Genomic DNA, 12684 nt, shown 5'->3' on the forward strand with positions numbered 1-12684 from the left:
AGCACCACTCACAACTCCAACCCAACACTTATCACCTTATAATTACCAGACTGTGAACGCTGCAAGGACAGGGACTTGCTTGCATGGCTTGGTGTCTCTAGCACTGGATGCAGCACCTGGCGCTGAGCAATGCCTGCTGAGAGGCTCCTGGAGTGTGTCCTTTATCACACACCCCAGGAGACTGAGCACCCGAGGGCAGGCCCTCTGAAACACAGCACCCAGCCCCGCACCTGGCTAGTCTGGAGGAGGCCCAGGGAACACTGGCCAAATGACATCCACACAATGTTTAAGATATCTGTTGGGTTCCCATTATAGCCCCAGAAGCTGAGGAGACGGGGTGAACCTGGCAGACAGTGTCCCTTCGTCACGGGGCTTACATTGTAATGTAAGAGACAGATCAAGTGAGTAGACTACGTAAATAAAGCCATCACAGGTTGCGATAAGGGCTCAGAAGGAAATAAATGGGAAAGTAGAGACAGGAGCGCTTAGATTCACACCTGAGTCTGGAGGCAGAACTGAGGGACTGGTTTCAAAGAGAGAGAACTGGACTTGGGGCAGAGGGATACAAGGGTCTGGTGGAGCAGGGCAGTGGGAAGGGAGACGGCTTCCGTGCAGGCCCCTCAACCACTTGCCCCATGGAAAACACAGACTCAGCCTCCAGCTGTGCCAGCACTTCAGTGGGCACCGGGGGAATGAGCCAGGGGGGCTGGCTCCCAGCAGCGGGGAGCTCTGATCCACCTCAGCTACGCACAGCAGGGTTCGAGGAAGAAAAAGCCCTCCCCCCCAGCACTGTTTGGATCCCAGGGATGGAGTGCGGGAGAAGCCGCCACGCAAGACAGGAGAGCCCGGAGTAATGAAAGTTCTAATTGCACACGTGGGCGTTAAAAGTAAATGCCACTTAAAGGCTGTAGTCGCATGTCACCGCGGCTACACCCAAGGGAGGCAGCAGCACAACGGCAGCAGAATCTCTGTGGATCCAGCGCCCAAGCGAAGAGAGCACCCTGGGTCCCAACAGGAGCCACAGCAGGGCAGGCTTGCCCAGTGTCCTCTCTGAACAACAGACCCGAGGCCTCGTGCCCTGTCTACCACGGGTACACAGCCTTGCCGCGTGGCCTGCCTGCAGGGCGGTGCTGAGCACACGACTTCCAGCCCCGTGCCTTCAGTCACACTCTTCCATCTTTGTGGAATGTCCTTGTCCCAGACCCACAGACCAGCTCAGTGCCACTTCTCTCAAAAGGCTTCTCACAGGACTTTAGCTACACCTCACTGATGATGATGAGGAGGAGGAGGATCATCACAACGCCTCATGGTGCCACAGGCTAGGGTCTGCTGAGAGCTTGTTACGGCCCATGCAGCCCTCGAGCTCCTCACCCACACCTCAGGCCCACTCTGCCAGGCACAGAGCACCTGGGCTCCTGCCCAGGGCACCCCAGTGAGTATCAGGGTCAGGATGCAGGCCCAGGAGCAACTTCAAGGCCAATCCTGGAAGCCCAGCTCAGTCCCTCATCTTAGAAATGGGCCAGAACAAGGGCCAGAGAAGGAGACTCTGGTCATCCGGGCCAGCTTGACTCTACCAACCCTGATGCCACCCGTATTGCAGTGTCTCCCACTGACCACCACCCAGGTGTGTCAGTCTGTGCAGCTCAAGCACACACGTGGCTCTGCTTTTGGCTGGGGCTTGCTTGCTGGCTGGAGTCCTCTTCAGAGCCACTCCAGCTGGGGCAGGTCTAGCATTTCAGGGAGTCCAAGGGGTGACAGAGGACAGAGGGCAACTCAAAGTGACTGAGTGCTCACCTCACATTAGGCAGTACCTTATGCAACATTTGCAAAATGTCTTCTTCTCACAAGGAAAAGTGAGTGAGTGCACTCAGCAAAGGATGTGAGACTGCCCTTCCCACTCCACCACGCTGCCCCGAGTCTGCTTCCTGGCCTGCATATTTCCAGCTATTTCTCGTCTTATCCTTGCTTTCTTTCATTCCACTATATAGCTAGAAACTAGAGTGCCTGCTTGGCTATTACATATATATTTTTCTTGTAGATGGACACAATACCGTTATTTATTTTTATGTGGTGCTGAGAATTGAACCCAGTGCCTCAAAAGTGCTAGCAAGGGCTCTGCCACTGGCCCCAGCCCTAGCCCTTCGTTTTGCTTTTTAAATAAGTATTTCTGAGCCCTCTGCTTCTTATTTGGTGTGTGTTTACATTCTAGAACTGGAGGGGCAGAGGCAGAGACACGCAGGGTTAGTCTTCACAGCGTTCTGATGAAGACGACTTGGACACAGTGAACAAGAAGACCCTCTGATGCTTTTAGTGCCAGACACCAGGGACACGGAAGAGGCTTGAGAAGCGAGTGGAGCGTAACTCCCAGAGCCCAGACACAGGCGCATCCAACTCACCCTTGATGATGTGCCTGACAATTTTGATGGAGCTTCCTCGCATGTTTAGTATCTGATGGACCCTCTGGCGGATCTGAAAGGAGGGGGAAGAGCAAGGAGAGAAGGAAAAGGGGGTGTTTGTCCCAGCAACACCAGAGTAGAGCACCTCGATCCCCTCACCCACCCCTGAAAACAAGGGTGCACACGGAGGGAGGGAATCCCAGGAGAGCACAACCCACTTCTTTCCTTGCAAGTCTCCACCCACCAGGTGCCAGGAAGGAGGGAGGGAGGTCAGGCCATCTGGGAGGCCCCTGCTACCTGGGGGACGTTGGCGTTGCAGATCTCAGCCATGATGTAGCAGATGTGCTGGAGGACGAAGAGCCCCGCATCCAGGCGCCGGAGGTAGAACTCGTCCTCCATATCATTGTCTATGATTTCTCCACGCCGCACAATGTCCTAGAAACAAATGGGCATGTGGGCATAAAAGCTGGACGGCGAGTGGATCCGCAGAGTGGGTTTCCACCTGGCCACGGTTAATACGTGAAGAACAGTAACTCCAACCTCGTCCTGACTCGCCTCTCCCACTGCCCTGAAGGGTCTTTCTTGGCTCCTCACTTAATGGACTGCAGAGGCCCCAGAAGTCAAGTTTAAAGCCATTAAAAAAATTTTGTTTTTTGGACGTTGATGGACCTTTATTTCATTCATATATTTATATGTGGTGCTGAGGATCGAAACCAGGGCCTCACTTAATGGACTGCAGAGGCCCCAGAAGTCAAGTTTAAAGCCATTAAAAAAAGCAAGTGCTCTACCCCTGAGCTCCAGCGCCCCCATTTCTTTTCTATCTGATGAATGAGGGCCACAATGATCTTATCCACATATTAAAACTAAAAAAAAAATAAGCTGAAGGGATATAAATCTAAGCTACGTATTGGTTTCCACTCAGTCTTTTAAAAATTTATTTTATCTTAGAAGATTTTAATTGACACATAACAATTACACATATTTATGAGGTACAGTGTGATATTTCGATACATGTACACAAAGTATAATGATCAAATGAGGGTAATTAGCATTTCTACCTCCTTTTAAACATATATCACTTCTTTGTAGTGGGAACCTTGAACTCTATTCTAGTTCTCTATGTAATATGTAATAAATTGTGAACCACAGTCGCCCGCTGTGCTGTGGAACACTGGAGCTCACGCCCATCTAACTATTTTGGTCTGCCCCGCTTCCTCCCCTCTGGTGACCACTATTCTACCCTCTCCTTCTAGGAAATTAACTTCTTGATGCTTGGTTTGGGCGGCCATATATAACTTCTTCCTTAACCCTTCCCCTACCCAGTCAGGTTGGCGGTGAAGAAAGGCCTCCTTTCTCCATGATTCTGGGTGCCTAGTGAAGCCGAGGTATAGGCAGCCTTTTTGTGCCCATGCACCCTTCGTTCACGCTGTGTCCACTGCCAAGGGTGCAGCGCTGCCACTGCAGCTCACAACCCAACACTCCTCTCTGCCACAGGCCTAGTGCTTGGGTCTCCTTCCCAGTCCTTTGAACCCTGCCCCTCTTCCTCTCCAGTGGATTCTTTAAAAAAACATCTTTATAGCACTACAGTCCACACACCAGGCGATCCACCGCTCACAGCGTGCTCTTGGTCAGCTGAGTGTGCTCAGAGCTGTGCCGTCACCCCTGCAGCCGGCACCCTCGCCCCCACCCAGGAGGTTACAGGCTCTTCTCCTGGAAGAGCTGTTCTCCCCAGCTCAAGCCCCCGCCAGCTTCCTGCCACGGACCCTGGGTGTCGCTCAAGCCCACACGACCTTTCAACTGCCTCACCTGAGGCCCTTCCCCAAATCCCTGAACACCTTGGGTGAGCCACTGCTTGAGGCCTCTGGCTGCCCACCATGGTCACACAAGGAAAATGGAGGTTAAGAGAAGCCCTGGTCTTGGTCACCCAGGAGCAGACTCTCTAGGGAGGTCACAGAGACAGGAAATGACATGAAGTAAAGGGACACACACTCCAACTTCATCACTATCTACTTCCTGCCAACTGGGAGCTGTGGGAAGCCCACGGGCCTGAATTTGGTTTGTCCCCAGACCAGTAAACTTTCACGTGGCAAATGAGAGAAAAATGTCATCTGTACTTCAGTCTGTGAGCTCTTAGGAGAGCCTTGGTCACATGACTAGTGGACGCTTCTAGTGGACACTTAGGACGGCAGGTGCCTGCCCACACTTCTCATGACAACAACCCATTACTTAATTCCCTCGGTATTTTTATGGCCATGGTTCCTTCTGTCAGCTCAGCTCCTGTCATTGATAGAGCCCTGGGGACGCTGTTTTCCACTCCCACGAACTGCAAGGGCTCAGCACTGTGGTCATCCATCTCCACAAGAACCCCTCAGGGACCACTGACGCGCGGTAACCCGCTTCTTCATCTGCCTGGGGGCCGCCTGCAGCCGCACAGGCTACTTTTCATCTCCCCACTGAAGGCCTGTCTCTGAGGCAGAGGGCCGCAGCCCACCAGGGCCACTGTGCCCCGCCAGTCGCTGCCACTAACTCTTGGCTCCATTTGGTAGCAGATCCCCTGGTAAGCTGGTGATTACGCTAACGTTCACAAGGTGGTCATGGAGCACTGGCCTGATGGCCGAGGAGTTTAAAGGAAGAGGTGTCGCTCTAGCTTCTTGTGTGCTCAGAATCCTAATTTCCTGCTCCTCCACTCCAAAGTGTTCAGCAACTGGGCCCAGGAAGGAAAATCTCTTCTGACTTTGACCACACGAAAAGCATCTGGGGCTAACACTTCCTATTTCTATCTTGCTACAGAGTTTAAAGTGTCATTACACATACGTGTCCTTACTAGCAAACGTAAAGATGGTGGGGAGGTATTATTGATCCCACTGTATGGACCAGAAACCAGGGCAGAGAGGCAAAACTGCCCAAAATTACTTAATTACCAGTTACCAGAATATGGACTCCCTGGGGATGGGACTCCCTGGGGACGGGGCTCCCTGATTCATTTCTGAAGGGAAATGAGTTACGGGATGCAGAGAATTCAGACTCCTGGCCCTACTGAGAGCTTGGCACAAGAACACAATCCAAAGTGCTGAGTTAAAGCAAAAAAGGAAAAGAAAAAAGGAAAATGGAGGTTAGGAGAAGCCCTGGTCTTAGTCACCCAGGAGCAGACTGTCTAGGGAGGTCACAGAGACAGGAAATGACATGAAGTAAAGGGACACACAAGTTACAGCTGTAAGCTGGCAGTGCTGATCAGGCTCGGCTGACAAGTTGGGGCACCCGGTGGGCAGACAGCAGAGCAAATGCCTTAAAGGCACGGTCTCCAAGTGTCCCACCCGCTGGGGACATGCTTCCAGCTGTCCATGCTTCTTGCCCTCTAGCACTCCCCAACCCACACAGCTGGGCCTGCTTCCCTTTTCTGGTCTCCTCACCTTTCCTTGTAAGGTTGGTCCTACCCTCCCCACCCCATGATATACCCACCTCTACAATGTGACACTTCTCACATTTCCCGAGATCCCCAAGCAGATACGATTTTCCAGCTTTAGACACCCACGCCCTGGGAGTGCACCTGTCACCGCACCTCCCGTGGCCCACTGTGCTGGCGACTCACACGCGGGCCGCCTTCCTGTAGATCCTGAAGGCCAGAGCTGTGGGTGCTGGGGAGCACCTCGCAAAGGACTTTGTGTTTAGTTGGCTCTTGGAGAGCATCAGTCAGAGGGCTGAAAAGAAGGCAGGTACTGCCTCAAGCCATTTAATGAGCTGGGTGTGGCAAGAGCTGAGTGGTCGGGGTAGAAGGGGTAGAAAGACCAGGACGCAGTGAGGGAGGGTGCTGGGAGGGGCGCAGGTGGGAGCTGGAGTGTTGGCCAGAAGTTAGATGCCAGGGACTGCAGACTGCAGCACCGTCTAGGAAACTGTCTTGAGAATATGTCCACGGTCCTATGATGGACACACGGCTTAGAGCACGGGGAGCTGGTAGAGGGCATGGCTGGGAGGCCACAGCCGCAGCCCATGTGAGGAGGAGGAGGAAGAGAAGAGAGGAGGCCTCTGAAGTTGCAAACACTGGACCCAGAGCGGAACCCATGGACACATCCACCCAATAAGGACTTCCTGAACCGCTGCGTGTGCCGTGGCGCTGTGTGATACGCAGGGACAGCAAAGACAAATGAAAGTTCCCACAACCAAGGTGCTTAAGTCTGAGAGGTCAACAAATAGGAATAAATAGTTTATGAAAAAAATAATAGCTGCAATTACACAGGACTTCTCAGCTGTACCAGCTGCTGTGGGAACCTTCAGGAAGACGGGCTCGTCCTGTTGGGGTCAGTCAGGAGAGTTCCAGAAATGCAACCTTGGAGCTGCAGCTGGAAGTCCCTGAGTCTAACAGGGATGGAAAAGGGCATCCGGAGCATAGGAAATCACGGCAGAGAGAAGTCAACTCAGCTGGCCTGGGAAAGCAGGGGACTATCTTATCACTAACACAAATTTAGGAAGGAGCAGGGAGGATCTTTTTTTTTTTTTTTTTTGGCTTACTTGAGCTGTGCTATCAGCAGATCATGTTAGTTTTGATTGATGACTACCTGGGAGGCACTGTGGGAGGCAGAGTGAATAATAACAGCTGCTACCTTCACCCACCCACCGAAGGGAGCAGCCAGTGTCCCCGAGGACTGCTTCAGGCGCAGGGCTTTCGCATATTCACTCCCGGGCTTCCCACAATCCATCACTGCGAGGTGGGAATTCTTACCCATGATAGCAAAGAACACGGTTCAAGCCATGCTGGGGCAGCAGACCTGGCCCAAACTCTCCCTACACTGCCACGTCTGTGCAGATACTAACTGCAGACTTGGCCAGAGAACAAAGGAAGAGGTCAAGGAGAGTAATGGAAGGCTCAGGAGTGGAGTGAGCAACCTCTAGTTTCTTGCCTGAGGTCCGAAGTACCCTGGCAATTCTTCCTTTCTCGCACTTTCCCACCAACCTGACGCTTTAACCTGGCAGGCTGTACTGGGCTCTCCGACTTGTGTCCTCTAGAGAGGCTGGACCCAGGACGCATGAGAGCCATGCCAAGCTCCATGTTCCCCTCTCTTCCCTTTTCCCTCAGAACTTCCCTGACACCATTCAACTTGACATTCTACTTGAGATGTACGGCCTTATGTTTTGAAAGTGAAATTTTCGAATGTAGATCTGAGATAGGACGATAGCTCATCTCCCAGAAAGACTTCACCACAGCAGCGGGAAGCACGCAAGAAGCAGATCAGCTTCTGAAGACGGAGCTTCTGCCCTGGCAGTTTCAGAGCGCTGGGGAGATGGCACGCAGGGAAGATGAGTGCTGTCAGGACAGCACCTTATCTCACCTGCTCCGATACTGCGGCACAGAGTATTTACTACCGGGAGGATGCGAGTTAGCTGAGCACAAATTCGCACTCGCTGTTTAAGGGGAAAAAAAGAAGCAGGAGGATTCTGCATCATTCTGAATAAGCAGAATAAGGCAGTGAAAAAGTCTGGGCCCAGTTCTTAAGAGGTACATCTTCTCAAGTTCTGGTATCTTTAAAAGGAAGTGAGATGGCATGTCACTTTACTTTTACCCTTTCCTTACTATGTATGCACAAAGCCAACTTATTATGAACAGATTAATGAATTTCTAATGCCTTTCTGGGTTCCTAAGACAAAAAATTGACCTTGGGATAAGGACTTGATGTGGTCCCCAGGGTTTCTCTGTATGGTGAAGCTGATCTAGACTTCTGAAACAATTTTTAAGGTATCTGAGGCTCCCCAATGGCTGCTGGTATAACTCAACTCCTGCAGCTGGCTAGGATTCAGTAACGTAAAAGTTGTAAGAATCAAAGAGAAATTCATCACGAGCTTCTTGCCACCCTATTCTGTCCCATGTAAAAGGTTCCAAAACTGAAGAAGTGTGAGCTCAGGTACTCCAAAGGTTATGCACTAGCAATACACAAACGGCCTCGTTTCCTTTCCTATGTGATGGTAGGGAGGAACCCAGCTGACTGAGGTAGCAGGTTTTAAAAGTGACCAGCAACAGAGTGCAGCCAGTTGGCTGTTCAGAGACCCATCCGGCAGCACAGCCTCCTCAGTACATGGACACCAAGCTAACAAATAACAAATATCCCCCCCTTTTTTTTTGGGGGGGGAATCAGATATTGAACTCAGGGGCAACATCCTCAGCTCCATTTTGTATTTTATTTAGAGACAGGGTCTCACTGATTTGCTTAGTGCCTCACTTTTGCTAAGGCTGGCTTCGAATTCGTGATCCTCCTGCCTCAGCCTCCCAAGCCGTGTGGGCCACTGTCCCTGGCACAAATACCCCTTTCTAAAGAAGGTCGCTGACCACCCCCTTTCTTTGTCTCTAGAGACCCTCTGACAGTACCAAAAATGCTTAAGTAAAATGGTAAAATTTCCTGGAAATATAATATATAAATTCCACAACCAGTTCCTCTGTCAAGGTGGGACAGAACACTATGCCAATGGATCAGACCCCAACTCTAATACTAACTTCGTAGTGTCCTTAGGCAAGTCAATTAACTTTTTTGGCTTCAGCTTCTTTGCTGGAAAATGAGAAGCCTGTTCTGGATCAGGCAAAGAAGAGCGGGCTTGTCCCGAGTGTCAACTCTAACCCACCAAAGTGGCTGCAGAGGACAACATGGCAGAGGGTGTGGAGCAGTGGGACTCAGTGGGGAAGAGCCCTGAGGTCAGTGAGCATTGCCTGCTGACTGCAGAACAGCGGGGAGGCAGCAAGCCTCACCTTGGTCTCCCTGGTCTGGTGCTCCAGAAGGTTCCTTTTGGCTCAGATGATCTGTGGCAAATCGAGGGACAAGGCACCTCACGGGTAATGGGTTCCTTCCTGTACTGGGTGTACAGATGGATTAAGCTGATGGCTGTCAGGACAGCCACACAAGACAGGTCTCCAGCTGGAGCAACGCAGCACCAACAGGACGTTAAATTAAACTTCCCTCTAACAGAGACATGGCCCTGGATCTGCTGCTCCACTGGACAGGCCACTTAAAAACAGGCCTGCAACTCAAGTGCTCTCAAATGGGACTACAGAGAAATTCCAAGAACCCGGTTGACATATTCCCCTCACACAAACTGAGGGCGAGAGCCTCCACCCACGTCAGCTTGCATCTGGAACAAGACAGGAGGCTTGAGATTCCAGAGACCTCCACAGAATGATCCACCACCTCCCCTGCGAGGAGTGGGAAGGTGACCGCCTTCTTTGTGAAGTGGTGACAACACAGCAGTGCTCACTTCTCAACTCGGTACCTGCCCATGTTGAGTGTGCATGGCAAACATCATTTGCTGATTTCAGATGGAAAGATGGAGACAGATGTCACACGGCTGTCATTGAGTTCCAGCTGGAGACTTGAGCGGAAAATGCTTCCCTAGCCCAATACCTTTCATTCGTCCTTTCACTGTGGCCAGGGACGGGCGGTAAAGAGGGATTAAAACGGTGATATTCCCGAACCCCTTGCCCGGCCGGCACCAAGTGAAGCACCATCATGGATTTCTCAAATTCTTCACAAAACCCCAGAGGAAGAACAATTACTGTCTCCACTTCTCAAACTGGAAACTGAGGATCAGAGAGATGAGTCTGTCCTATGCTCACAAAGCTCATGGTGTAAGTGGTGGAGGAAGAACAGAAACTCACACAAATCCGACTCCAAGTGTGGGCTCACTTTCACAGTTCAAAGGGAGACAGAGTCTTTGTTTTATGGACCTTCCTCAGTATTAGCATATGAGTGGTTAAGTGGGCTTTTTTTCTTTATGCCATATCTGGGAACTAATGCAAACCAGTAGCATTAAATGTAAGCTCACCTAGCTTGTTGGCCTATCATTTCCCTATAAATTGAAGAAATTTAAAATGAAGCAGGGGGTGGGGATGCGGGGAAGCCACTATCGCTCAGCCAGCAAATTCTGCATGTAATTCGAAAGTGTTAAAAAAAAAAAAAAAAAAAAAAACAACAACAACAACAAAAAAAAACACAAAACACCCGAAAAACCCACTGATAGGTTTTGTTTTGTTCATTCCATAGAGAGGGCTAGAATAAAAACTTAGATGGTAATTCAGTGAATGGCGCATTAAGTAGAACAGATTGCAATTCACGGCAGCATAAGCCTGTTTTGGGGCTGCTAAAATAAACAGATTCATCTCCAAAGATACACAGGGAGGTGGTATGTGGAGCGTCAAGGTGCCATTTCCACAGGGTTGTGTTGCCTCCCGCTCCCAGCACATCTTCACTTTAAATGTTAATCTGTCTTTGGGAGCACTACCAAATCGCTGGCTTCCCGCGCGCCTCCATCTCTCTGCAGTCAGTCGCGAGCCCTCCAAGTGAGCAGGCTGATGCCATTTCCAATCTGCCCCTGACAGGCAGCAAACTACCCCAGGCTGACAGAAGGGGACAGTCAAAAGAGGCTTCTGTGAAGCTGATAGGAATCCCTCTTGCTTCAATAAGAGAGGACACAGCTCCCGGCTGGAAGAGGGAGCCCCAACCATCAGAGACTGTCTGCATTCATGGGTAAGAACGCCCCACCATTCAGAAAACGCCCACTCCTCTGTATGTTCCAAAGCAAGGGGAGAAACCCGAACCACAGGAGAGAGAGGCCACAGAGACTAGGAGCACCAGCAAAACCACACCTTCCTCCAAAAGCTTCTAAAATAGGGCAGACTGTGGAGGGCGGTCCTAGAGACCACACGTCTTTGCAAGCTGGGGAAACTGAGGCTGGGGAGGTGGTAAGGGGAAGGCAGCTAGCTGACAGCAGCTCAAACAAGTATCCAAGGGTCTCGGGTCAGAGCTCTGCCCCTGAGAAGAGACTGACTAAAGGTCAGGTCACCTCAGCACAAGAGCTTGTGCCAGGTTTCCACTAACACTCTCATTAATCCTCAAAGTGACCGTGGAATAAAGCTACCCAGAAAACGCATGTAGGGTGAGGCATCTCCCAAGTGCACAGAGCTCGTGCACAGCAGAGCTGGCACTTAACCTTGAGCCACGTGACGCCACGGCTCCTTCTGCCCTGCCATTCTGCCTGTCACAGGGGTCTGTGTTTCTAATTTACTTAACATATTCTCTTAAGGAAAAGGCCAGAATTGCTCATTTAAATATTGACAACACACAAGCCAGTCTGGAGAGAACACAGCTTCCACAACAGCAGACAGGACAACATAAGGCCATAAAATGCAGATCCCCTGAAGGAGCAGAGAAAGTGAATAAGAGCAGTCCCACTTGTGAAGACCCGGAACTGGTTTAGAGGGAGACAGACCAGAGTACAGGACAAGAGAATGTGGAGAAAAGGGCACACTCATATGTTGTTGGTAGGACTGCAAATTGGTGCAACCACTCTGGAAAGAAGAATGGAGAGTCCTTAGAAAACTTGGAATGGAACCACCATTTGACCTAGTTATCCCACTCTTTGGTTTATACCCAAGGGACTTAAAATCAGCATGCTACAGTGACGCAGCCACGTCAATGTTTATAGCAGCCCAATTCATAACAGCAAAGCTACGTAACTAACCCAGATGCCCTTCTACAGATGAATGAATAAAGAAAATGGGGTTCATATACATGATGGAATGTAACTCAACCATGAAGAAAAATAAAATTATGGTGTTTTCTGGTAAATGGATGGAACTGCAGACTATTGTGCTAAGTGAAATACGCCAATCCCCCCCCCCCAAAATCAAAGGCCAAATGTTCTGATATGTGGATGCTAACAAACAATAAGGTGAGGGTTGGAATGGGGGGGATCAGAAGTTCATTGGATTAGACAAAGGGGAATGAGGGGAAGGACGGGGGATGGGAAAGATAACAGAATGAATCAGACATGACTTCCTTATGCTCATATATGAATATGCCACCAGTGACACTCCACGTCATGCTCAACCACAAGAATGGGATACTAATTAGAATACGTTATGCTCCCTGTATGTATAATATGTCAGATCCACTCTGATGACATATATATCTAAAAAGAAAACATCAACAACTAAAGGAGTGCAGGCCACAATCGCTGTGCCCACGTGTGGCCTCCTCCCCTGTGCCAGGAGCTGCTCTCATTCACTCTTCCCCACAACCCTGTAAGCACCGCTAGTCTCATCCTTCTACTGATGGGGAAGCTGAAGCAGGGTGACTCAGTGGCTTGCCTGCGGTCATCAGGCTGGTGGAGGCACAGCCAGGCTTGGTGACTATGTAGTCCTGTCCCAGTCCCTGATCTTCAGCCCGAGACTGTGGTGCACAGGGTGCCCTTGGGCACCCAGAGGGGCCCCAGGGGTCTCAAGGAGGGTTCTCTGCAGGAACCGACAGTGAAG

At 50.7% G+C, this 12684-nt stretch overlaps 1 protein-coding gene across 3 annotated transcripts in view; it reads right to left on the reverse strand.

Annotated features, from left to right (window-relative positions):
* The window catches only part of CTNNBL1 (catenin beta like 1), a 161655-nt gene that overhangs the window by 6787 nt on the left and 142184 nt on the right, over positions 1-12684 (reverse strand). For all 3 annotated transcript variants that reach the window (XM_081291769.1, XM_081291768.1, XM_081291770.1), the window contains exons 14-15: positions 2694-2831; positions 2397-2469 (exon numbers count right to left, since the gene is read on the reverse strand). In XM_081291769.1, coding sequence (XP_081147895.1) covers positions 2397-2469; positions 2694-2831 — 211 coding nt within the window. The remainder of the gene's footprint in view (positions 1-2396; positions 2470-2693; positions 2832-12684) is intronic.

The sequence above is a fragment of the Spermophilus citellus genome (assembly GCF_964194105.1).
Source record: "Spermophilus citellus genome assembly, chromosome: 4".
Taxonomy (NCBI): domain Eukaryota; kingdom Metazoa; phylum Chordata; class Mammalia; order Rodentia; family Sciuridae; genus Spermophilus; species Spermophilus citellus.